This window comes from Pelophylax lessonae (assembly GCF_965119305.1).
Source record: "Pelophylax lessonae genome assembly, chromosome: 7".
Taxonomy (NCBI): domain Eukaryota; kingdom Metazoa; phylum Chordata; class Amphibia; order Anura; family Ranidae; genus Pelophylax; species Pelophylax lessonae.
The window spans coordinates 232,503,854-232,515,891 of record NC_138774.1 but is presented as its reverse complement, the minus strand read 5'-3'; the positions used below and the strand labels follow the sequence as shown (position 1 = coordinate 232,515,891).

The 12,038-nt window shown below is 49.4% G+C and overlaps 1 protein-coding gene across 1 annotated transcript in view; it reads left to right on the top strand.

Moving 5' to 3' along the window:
• The window catches only part of WNK3 (WNK lysine deficient protein kinase 3), a 255,126-nt gene that overhangs the window by 221,095 nt on the left and 21,993 nt on the right, over positions 1 to 12,038 (top strand). Inside the window, exon 22 of the mRNA XM_082264431.1 lies at positions 9,170 to 9,381. Coding sequence (XP_082120557.1) covers positions 9,170 to 9,381 — 212 coding nt within the window. The remainder of the gene's footprint in view (positions 1 to 9,169; positions 9,382 to 12,038) is intronic.

Genomic DNA, 12,038 nt, shown 5'->3' with positions numbered 1-12,038 from the left:
GATGACATCATTAAGGGTATTATGGGGGGAAGAGTGCCTTCCTGCCATAGTCTGGGAAAGGGAAGGAGCCTTGTCGCAGACAGGGGCCCTCCTTATCAGTACATAGAAAATTATTTTGTGCTTCTGGGACAGAGAATAAGGGAAATAGATCTTTCAAATCTTCCCCAGGAGGTGCCAAGCAACTTTGGTCTGGTAAGCATAGAGCTATCTTCCCTGGACCCACAGACAAGACCCCTTCAGCATGAAGGTCTGCCTTAACCCATTATTGGGGTGGGGGGACATCTTCACTGGTTTTCGCCCTCATGGACCTCCTTCATGAGCGTCAAGGAGATCCAATAAATGATTCTTTTGGGGAACCCAGAAAGAGAGACAAAGCTTGTCCTTTTTTAGGTTTTTTTTAGGTCCTGGGTCTCCTTGTGTGGATTTAATTCCTGCAAAGGTTCAGGTGATGTCTGAACTGTCCCCCTATCCCTGTCCAGGGAATTGATTTACTAGGTTTTATTCTGATTCTGACCAGGGTGGTCCTTTCTCTGGACAAACTTCAGGAACCACAGGCTGGGATTCACAAGCTGCTGTCACAGTGCTCTCTCCCATTTTGCATACAGATTCTGAGTCTGGTGGTATCCACATTCAAGATAGTTCTGTTTTTCACAGTCTTACATGCAGCCCCTTTAACAGGTTCGGCTCCACAGGAGGATACCGAGGTTCGTGACGAGATCACGGGTTCCTCTGGCAGACGCTGCGGGCATCCAAGGGCCATGGTATGGCCAATATCATCCTGGGCTCAGGCTTCTTCCGCAATTCCTGCGAGGAATCAAGGGCACAAGGGTCTTCCAATCAGTCTGGTGGCCATAAACGTCCCTTGGTGGCTTCCTATCAGAGAAGACCAGTTGTCCCAAGGGCTGATCTACCATCCTGCTTTACAGTCGCTGCTTTTAATGGCTTAGCTATTGAAAGCCAGGTACTGAGGGATAGAGGTCTGTCTGGATCAGCGATCCCTATCATGGTGAAGGCGAGGATGTCGTCTTCCAGCAAGATATACCATCATACGTGTAAAGCGTAAATTTTTTGATGTGAGTCGATTGGCGCTCATCCTCGATCCTTTTATGTGGCTCAGATCCTAACCTTTCTTCAACAGGGCGTTGATCAGAAGTTGGGCTTGAGTACCATCAAGGACCACGTGTCTGACCTGGCATCTTCTTTCAGTGTCCCCTAGCCACTAACTCTTTAGTTCATACCTTCATTCAGGGGGTTTGACATGTGGCTTCACCTGTACGGTCTCTTTTTTGCCGCCATGGGATTTAAATTTAGTTCTTTCGGTTCTCCAGAAACCTCCATTTGAGAATATTCGGGAGATTCCCTTGCCTACATTATCCCAGAACGTGACATTCTTGGTGGCTATTACCTCGGCCCACAGGGTTTCAGAATTGGTGGCATTATCCTGTTGCAGTCCCTATTTAGTGGTCCATACAGATAAAGTGGTTCTTCGTCCCTGTCCATCATTCCTGCCCAAAGTTGTCTCTGACTTCCATTTGAATGAGGACATTGTGTTGCTTCCTTGTGTCACCAAGCCAGCTCATCCCAAGGAATTTGCTTTGCATACCTTGGATGTGGTTCATGCGATTGGGGTGTATCTGGCAGCTATTGAGTCCTTTCGGAGGTCAGACTCTCTTTTTGTGGTTACGAACGGACCAAGAAAAGGGCTGGCCACTTCTTCGGCTACCATCTCCAGATGGATCAGACAGATGGTGACTCAGGCCTATTCCCTGTCACGGTGCATTCTACTCGAGTGCTTCTTGAGCCTTCCATCATCAGACATCAATATCGCATGTTTGCAAGGCAGCCACTTCGTCGTCAGTGGATACCTTCACAAAATTCTATAAGGTAGATACTTTGGCATCTGCGGATGCTTCTTTTGGCCGCAAAGTTTTACAGGCTGCTGTTTGAGAGGCTGTTCCCTCTTGAGTTTTTTCTTTAAACTTTTATTTTTCAGATGGGGCTGCTGTGTTGCCTAGTTAAGGGCACTTATGTTTAGCTTTGGGTTATTTTCCCCACCCCTCATTTTCCTTTTGGCACTGCTTTTGGACGTCGCAGCAGTTATGATTTATGGAGCTCTGTGTCTGTCGATGAACGAAAGAGAAAAACTGAATTTTTGTAAAATCTTACCGTAAAATTCCTTTCTCTGAGTCCTCAGACAGTCGCCGCCCACTCACAAGTCTTCACCAATGGGTATTGACCTTTGCTCCGTAGGAGTAGCTAGGCAACAAGAATTGTTAATACAAAAGCTTTTAGCATAGACACACCCCTAGGGGCTGTCCCCTCAGTCAATACCTCCCTGCACCAGCATTCCCAACTCAGTTTGGTAGCATAGCAGTAAGAGTACACAAAAACCCCAAAAGAGGGGCGGGGGGCGGCGACTGTCGGAGGACTCAGAGAAAGGAATTTTACTGTAAGATTTTACAAAAATTCAGTTTTCTCTTACGTCCTCCGACAGTCGCCGCCCACTCATAAGTCTTCACCAATGGGATGTCCCAAAACAGTGTAGACAGGAGTGGGAGACGCAACCGTAGAAAGGCAACGCAGTACCCACAACAGAGAAAGGAACCTTACCACAGTAAGATAACCAACTGGGCAACAGGAAAACGTGCTCAACAGGAGCAACAACCCAGGAAAACAAGTAACCCAGGGGTAAAACACCCCAATATCCAAGGGCCCATAAAAACAAGGGACCCTAGGAAACTGCCGCACTAAGAACTTTACGGCCAAAGGAGGCATCAGCCGATGCCTGAACATCCACCTTATAAAACTTTGAGAAGGTGTGAACGGACGACCAAGTCGCCGCCTTACACACCTGGGCCACAGAAGCCTGATGACAGTAAGCCCAAGACGTACTCAAAGACCTGGTAGAGTGCGCCTTCACAGGGAAGGGAGGAACCTTCCCCTTCAAGGCATAGGCTTGTTCAATGATCTGTCTGATCCATTTGGCGATGGTCGCAGCCGACGCCGCCATGCCCTTCCGAGGTCCCTCAGGAAGGACAAAGAGGCAATCCGACTTGCAAAAAGATTTAGTGGACGACAGGTAAACCCTGATTGCCCGGACAACATCCAAGGAATGTAAGGCAACCTCCTTCGGATGCTTAGGCTTCGCGCAGAGCGAAGGCAAAACAATGTCTTCATTCAGGTGAAATTCCGAGATCCTTTTCGGAAGAAAAGATGGGTTAGGCCGCAGGACCACCTTCTCCTTGTGGACCACCAGGTAGGGAGAATTGCAGGACAAAGCCGCCAGCTCCGACACCCTGCGAGCCAAAGTGATCGCCACCAAAAAGGCAACCTTCTTGGATAACATAGACAACGAGATCTCCCTGATCTTTTCAAAGGGAGCCTGTTGCAACACGGACAGAACCAAGTTCAAGTCCCATGGAGGTAAAGGGTCCCTCCTAGGAGGGGCCAAATGTCGCACCCCCTGAACAAAGGTGCTAACCAATGAATTAGACGCCACAGGGCGTTGAAAGAGAACGGCCAGCGCAGAAATCTGACCCTTGATCGTGGCCAACGCCAAACGCTGGTCCACGCCCGTTTGAAGGAAAGCCAACACTCTCGACACCGAGTATGAGCGAGGGGAATACCCCCTGGACTCACACCAGGCAAAATATGCCTTCCAAGTACGGTAGTAAATCTTCCCCGAAGAGGCTTTTCTAGCCTTGATCAAAGTGGAATATCGGTCCTTGAGACAGAAGATCTTCTCGAAGTGGCAGACGCCACGGAGCGTCGACCGCCAGAATTACGAGGTCTGCGTACCAAGACCGGCGAGGCCAGTCCGGCGCAACCAGAATCACCGTGAGCAGTTCCGAGGCTAACCTGTGAAGAAGCCTGGACAGCAGCTGAATCGGTGGAAAGGCATACATCAGACGATACTGATGCCAGGGCGCCACTAACGCGTCTGAGGCGTCTGCCCGAGGATCGCGCGTCCGTGCCACGAACCTTTCCACCTTGTTGTTCAGACGAGACGCAAACAGGTCCACATCCGGGGAACCCCACTTCGCGCACAACATCTGGAAGGCATCCGGGTGAAGGGACCATTCTCCCTGGTCCAGGGTCTGGCGACTCAGATAATCCGCCTGCCAGTTCTCCACCCCCGGAATATGAACTGCCGTTATCGCCGGGACGTGCGTCTCGGCCCAAGACAGAATGTCGGCTACTTCCCGAGCCGCTCGGGCACACCTGGTGCCCCCTTGGTGGTTGATGTAGGCCACCGCGGTGGCATTGTCCGTCTGAACCCGAACTGGACGGCCCCGAAGCCGGTCCGTCCATCTCAGAAGGCAAAGCTTTATCGCTCTCAATTCCAGAATGTTGATCGGAAGGGAGGACTCCTCCTCCGACCAAGTTCCCTGGGCGGACAGAACGCCCAGAACACCACCCCAGCCCGACAGGCTGGCATCCGTGGTGAGTACCGTCCATAATAACGGACGAAAAGACTTGCCCCCCGACACCGCTGAAGACTGGAGCCACCACAGAAGATCCCTTCTGGTGTCGTGGCTCAACGAGATCCGCAGATCCAGGGATTGCGGCCGCCCTTCCCACTCAGCCAGAATCTCCGCTTGGAGATCCCGCGTGTGAAACTGGGCAAAAGGGATCGCCTCGAAAGACAAGACCATTAAACCTAGACATCTCATGCATGTCCGGAGAGACGAGTGCCGCTTGTCCCTGAGGGACCTGACCTCGTCCTGAAGAGTCCGAAGCTTGTCCTCCGGCAGGAAGACCTTCGCTTGGACAGAGTCCAGAATCATCCCCAGGTAGGGAAGGCGAACCGAAGGACACAGTCGACTTCGGAATGTTTATGGTCCAACCGAACTCCTGCAGAGTCCGCATCGTGGTGGACAGGTCGGTCACCAGGCTCTGACTGGCGTTTGACCTTATCAGGATATCGTCCAGATACCCCAAGACAGCAATGCCCTGTGCACGCAACAGGGCCAGAACCGGCGCCAGCACTTTGGTAAAAACCCGCGGAGCCGAAGCGAGACCGAAAGGTAACGCCACGAATTGGTAGCGATCCTCCGCAATGGCGAATCAAAGGTACCTCTGGTGACCCTCAAAAATGGGGATGTGTAGGTACGCATCCTTCAGATCGATGGAGGCCATGAATTCCCCCGGACTCAGGGCAGCCACCACTGATCGCAGAGATTCCATGCGGAACTTGCGCACCCGCACAAAGCGGTTCAGAGCTTTCAGGTCCAGAATCGGACGCACTTTGCCCTCCTTTCTGGGCACAGTGAACAGATTGGAGTAAAACCCCCGAAATCTGTCCCGATGAGGCACCGGGACCACCACCCCCTGGGCCCGCAGGTCCCGCACCGCTAGGTGCAAATCCTGCAAGCTCTCCGGAGACAGCTGAAGATTTGAGGGAAAAAATCTGCCCGCCAGCCGAGAGAGAAATTCGATCTTGTAACCAGATCGAACGATTTCCTGAACCCATCTGTCCCGAATGCGGGCCAGCCAAGGTTGTAGGAAACCGCGCAGACGTCCCCCCCCCACCCCAGAAACGGGTGAGGGCGCCCCTTCAGTCGGAAGTGGTATGGGAAGCTGAACCGGACTGGCCGGACTTCTGCTTCCCCACCCACGGCTTCTTCTGGGAGCCTTGGCTTTTGAAGGGCTTGCCCTTGGACTGCGACCGGAAGGCACGAAAGGACCCCTGAGAGGGCCTAGACGAGGAATTCCGTTTCCCACGGAAAGACTTATGCTTGTAAGACTGGGGCAGGAGAGTACTCTTGCACCCTGTAACCCCTTTTATCAGGGTATCCAAAGCCTCGCCAAAAAGGCGAGACCCCGCATAGGGAAAATCCGCCAGCGTCTTGCGAGAAGATTGGTCGACCGACCAATTCTTAAGCCAGATCAGACAACGATTCAGTATCGCCACGCTGGACAGGCGCGCAGCCAAGGGAGCTGAATTCAAGTCCGCATCGCACAAGTACATGACACCCTGATGGATCTGGTCCACCATAGCCAACGTGGTAGGTGAAGCGGAATCAGCCGCCAAGGTGCGCCTGAGCATCATGGTCCAATCAGCAACAGCCTGTGCCGCCATAATGGAAGCAAAAATAGGCTTCAGCATAGAACCAGCCACCATATAGGCATGACGGGCAAGAGACTCTATTCTCCTGTCCGTAGGGTCCCGGAAAACCGGGGTATCCTCAGAAGGCACCGCAGTAGCTTTGTTCAAAACGGCTACCGCATGATCCACCGGAGGCGCTACACACCAACGCTCGTCGGTGGCAGGAGCAAACGGATAAAGCAATTTAAACTTATTTGGCACAGTAAAGGGCTTCTTTAAATTGCGCCACTGTTCATTAACCGTATGGTGAAATTCAGCAGGGCAGGGAAAAACCTGCGCTGATTTGCGAGTCCTCTGTGTCCCAAAGGAAGACATCCTAGCAGGAGGAGTAGGCTCATCCTCCAGGTGCAAGGTGTCCTTTATGGAAGCAATCAGCTCATTCATGAGTGCAAACTCTTCAGGCGAGCCAGGGGGAGAAACATCAACCCCCTGCACCTCAGGCTCCCCCTCAGACCCCACAAGGTCCAAAGATGAGCGGGACCCTGAGAAGGGCACGCCAGCCACAGCAGCCACATCGCCCTCTGAATCAGAGGAAATGGATAACCTGGCCCTTTTTGCGGATCGTTCAGCCAGCAGCATCTGCACCTGAGACACTAAGGAAGCCCCTACAGTGGTCAGATCGGCCCCCTCGGGTGTGCAGCAGCCCCCTGGTCCCCCACCAGGGCGGGGGGAAACTTGCTATCCTGAGAATCCATGCCCCAGTACAGAAAAGTATAAAGGTACTGGCCCTTTAATACCACGGCGAGCGCAGCCCACCGCACACTGCTGTATGCACTGACCCCGCAGCGATAGACAATACTGAGCAAGGAATGACAGGACAAGAAGGTAAAAACCTGGAGAGAGCACACCAGACTGCTGCCACCGATCGCTGTTCCCAGAGAAAGAGGAAGTGATGCAATGCTGACTGACTGATATAGCCTATGGAAGGCTCCAGCAAAATGGCCGCTCGGCCGAGGGAAAAGGCTACAATAAAATGGCGCCGCCATGTGCATGAGGAGTACCGCCCGCCAAAATGGCGGCGAATGGCGCCAAAACGGCGGCGAATGGCGCCAAAACACGGCGCTGCACAGGGACAGGGCCGTTCACAGTATACAGGCAAATAAAATGGCGGATCGCCGCAGCGACTGCCGCACACATACATGTCTGCACACAAACTGCACCCAGAGCATAATAAACAGCAGAGCAGGATGGTCCCCCCTCGCAGCCCACAGGCAGTGCAGCCACACAGGGATCTGACACGGAGCCCGCAGACACACAGACATGGAGGGTAATACACAGCCACAGACTGACACCCATACAGAAGGTCCCCACACAGAAGGTGCTTACCGTACCAGATGGCGTGGGGAGCCGTCTCCAGCGACAAACCGCTATCAGGGCAGACAGGGAGTGTCGCAGCCAGGACGCTTGTGGACCGCAGTCATGGCGTCCAGTGAGGTAGCCACCTCACAGGCAGCATCCCTGCAGCGAACAGGGATGGGTCGTTCAATCTGCCAGGGTAAAACCTAAGCTGAACGCTCGATGGCAGGCTGGGGATCCATCTGGCTCTCAGCCCTGGGATCCAGGGCGACCAGTCCGAGACCCAGCTCCGCATGATGATTCTTCATCAGAAGATCCCTAAACTAAGGCTGACAAAATAAAAGCTAGCAAGGAAAAGAGAAAAATACTTGAAATAAAATCAAAGAATCGGTAGAAGGCTGAGACTGAGCCCCAGCGCAGGATAGCCAGCTACTCCTAAGCTAGGCAAGATCAAACTGAGTTGGGAATGCTGGTGCAGGGAGGTATTGACTGAGGGGACAGCCCCTAGGGGTGTATCTATGCTAAAAGCTTTTGTATTAACAATTCTTGTTGCCTAGCTACTCCTACAGAGCAAAGGTCAATACCCATTGGTGAAGACTTGTGAGTGGGCGGTGACTGTCGGAGGACGTAAGAGAAATGGGATTTTTGTACTTAGCGTAAAATCCATTTCCCTGAGTTCGACAGACAAAGCACCCCATCCCTCCTATGGAGTTCTACTACTACTAATACTGCTTGCTACTAAACTGATTACCTAGAGCAGAGAGGGAGGTTATATACCAAGCTGAGGATGACCTATGGGCGTAGCCAGGTGTTTTTTGTTCTGCCTAGTCCAACTCTTGGAAGAGGCAATATAACCCACTAGTTATGATTTATGGAGCGCTGTGTCTGTCAAACTCAGAGAAATGGATTTTACAGTAAGTACAAAAATCCTATTTTTCCAGTAAACCACACACAAGCATCTTCCAAGTGCTGCATCTTACATGGGTTTGTATTAGCAGTGAGATCCAATAAGAAATTGAAATGGCCAGCTATTCTACAGGAATTCAGGGACATAAAAGTACCTCAAAACACTAGGCATTTGTTTAAAGGAAAACTCGGTTTTTGGGGTTTTACAACCCCTTTAAGGAATATGTCACCCCAATGTGTTCTATTGCTGATATGTGCCTGCTGTACCATGTACTGTATACAAAAAGTATCCTGCTCATTTTGTATTGCTTCCTTTGTGTGCTGCTTATGCAGCTGAGAACAGAGGATATGTGATCACTTATAAAAAAAAGAAATTAAAAGGTATTTATAATGGTTTTTATATGTATACACAAATGTTTTGCCTTTCATTTCTATTTTAAACTTCTTTTAAATAACTGAAGGTTTTGGATAATGCACAGCAGGAATAATTGAGGACACAGGCACTGCCACCTTGCCAATTCAGGGCGGTGTCAGGGTAAAAGAATACTCCCTTCCACCAAGCCCACTGATACTTAGCCCAATGTTGCCTGTTCAAGAACTGTAACCATGCCCTAAATGGGCAAAGTGACAGTGCCTCTATAAACTTCAAGATATGTCAGGCTTTCTCTCATTGTCTACATTTGCACCCACAAGTAAGGAGGATGGTCAGGAGCAGACCTCTTTTCTCATGCTTGGAAGTTGTCTGGGAATTTTGTTTCACACTCACATTTTTATGTAGTTGCTTCCTTTCAAAGTTACACTATATTGCACACTCCTCAAAATATATTTCGGTAAATTTTGTGTTTGTTCACTTCCCAGGCACATTCAAGAGGTTGTAACTTTACAGGCCCAGCAGAACAGAGAACTCCAAGAAGTATACGTACGCTTGCGTTCTTTAAGAGAGAACAAAGCGCAGGTCTCCGATACTTCCTCCCAGCCAATGTCCCCGCGTCGTCCCAGGTCACTGAAAAGTAAGCAGCGGAGCAGGACCCATTCTTTCACACACATGGACAATGGAATTGTACATTTAGGTGGGTACGCTTAAATGGTAGGATTTGTAAAGAAAGTGTCTTCTAGTCTCTGTCAGTGATTTATTTAAGAAATTAAAAATACAAAAGTAGTATTAAAGTGCATGCTAACACCAAAGTGTGAAAAAAGTCCTCCTTTGTCCTTGTAAAAACCGAAGTCTCTAGGTTATAGTTGTGCTTCACAACTACATACACAATTTGAATCGCTCCTTTGTTCCCGTACTCCAATACACCAGGTGCATTGAATTCTCACCTCCACTAGAGACCCACAAGGGGTTAGACACATCAAGAATTGGGAGAAAAACTCTGATACATGGATTATTTGTAAAGGCTTTTCACAACATAGCTCCAGGACAATACATAGAAAAGAAAAATGCCTGGGTTAATAGCTCCAGCAAACCACAAGCTCAGTAGCTCAAGCAAACCACAAAACCACCCGGCCACATAAAATGCACTCACAATTATTAAATTAAAAAAATCACAGGTAAAACAGTTGAAAGATACATACACCTGATCCCACCGCCAGGCTCCACCTCTACGTGTAAAGCCACCTCCTACGTGGCTTCATCTGGAGGGTTTTCTTTTCTATGTATTGCCCTGGAGCTGTGTTGTGAAAAGTTGGAGCATTGTGGGTCTTTAGTGGAGGTGAGCATTCATTGCGCCTGGTGTATTAGAGCACGGAAACAAAGGAGTGATTCACATTGCGTGTGTAGTTGGAAAGCACAACTATAACCAAGAGACTTTCTGCGTTTTTTGCACTTTACAAAGGAGGACTTTTATTCACGCTTTGGTGTTCGTGTGCACTTAAATACCTATTTGTTTTTTATATATATATATATATATATATATATGTGTGTGTGTGTGTGTGTGTGTATATATATATATATATATTTTTTTTAATGTTTTATCATCATCATTATATTGTTTTATTGGCACTTGTGTGTTTTTATATATTACCGTATATACTCGAGTATAAGCCGACCCGAATATAAACCGAGGCCCCTACTTTTACCACAAAAAGATGGGAAAAATCATTGACTCGAGTAGAAGCCTAGGGTGAGAATGCAGGGCGGCGGGCATGGTACAGGAGAATGCAGGGTACTGGCATGGTACAGGAGAATGCAGGGTACTGGCATGGTGCAGGAGAATGCAGGGTACTGGCATGGTACAGGAGAATGCAGGGTACTGGCATGTACAGGAGAATGCAGGGTACTGGCATGGTGCAGGAGAATGCAGGGTACTGGCATGGTGCAGGAGAATGCAGGGTACTGGCATGGTGCAGGAGAATGCAGGGTACTGGCATGGTGCAGGAGAATGCAGGGTACTGGCATGGTGCAGGAGAATGCAGGGTACTGGCATGGTACAAGAGGATCCGGGGTTGTGGGCATACTACAAGAGATGCGGTGCTGTGGGCATGGTACATGTGGACCATGCCCGCAGCACTGCATCCCTTGTAGTGTGCCCGCAGCCCTGCATAATGGCAGGTAGTGAAGCTGTTTCACTTACCTGTTCCAGAGGCGCCTTCATTTTAAAAATGGCGCCGCCCGGCGCCGACACGTCATTGCGCACGCGCCGCCGCAGCTCGTATACTTTCGGCTATTCCCGGCCTCTCCCGAGCGGCGCAGGGAATAGCCGAAATGACACGAGCGGCGGCGGCGCGTGCGCGGTGACATGTATGCGACGGGCGGCGCCATTTTTAAACCTTAAGCCCGTCGGAGCGGACAGGGAATTTTTTTTTTTTTCCTTGACTCGAGTATAAGCCGAGGGGGACGTTTTCAGCACAAAAAAATGTGCTGAAAAACTCGGCTTATACTCGAGTATATACGGTATGTGTTTTTTTTTATATTATGGTATATCACTAGACCATCAGCGCTATTACGCAATTTTTTATTTTTTCACTTATGTTAGATGTGGGAACACATTTAGTAGTAGCAGCAGTTGGTGCTTTTTTATCTCTTATAAGAGTGGCAGCGTACAATCATTTTACTTACAAAAGTAGTATTGATGTTTGAATTGTGGATTTGGGTAAAGTTGAGAGGTTAGGTTTAGGGTTAGGAAATATGGCCAAGTTTAGAAGTAAAGTTATTGGTTGGGGTTAGGGGTCCATGGAAAGGAGTTATGGATAACTCCGATGATTCAGATTTAGGGTATCTGCACCTTCCTATCCTTTACAGATAAAGAGCATGCCATTTTGGCCTGTACTTAGATCTACAGTTGCCATTGTGCTGCCCACGTGATCAGCAATGACAGCAGTCATTTAACCACTTTAATACAGGGCACTTCCCTCCCTTCCCGCCCAGGCCAATTTTCCCCTTTTAGCGCTGTTGCATTTTGAATGACAATTGCGCGGTCATGCAACACTGTACCTTCACCAAATTTATGTCATTTTCCCCCCACAAATAGAGCTTTCTTTTGGTGGTATTTGATCACCTCTGCGATTTTTACTTTTTGCTAAACAAATAAAAAAAGACCGAAAAGTTTAAAAAAAAAAAAAAAAAATTTTGTTTATGTTATACAATTTTGTAAATAAATAATTTTTTTCCTGCACTGATGAGCACTGATGAGACTGCACTGACAGGCACTGATGAGGAGGCACTGATGGGGTGGCACTGATGGGGTGGCACTGATGGGGTGGCACTGATGGGGTGGCACTGATAGGT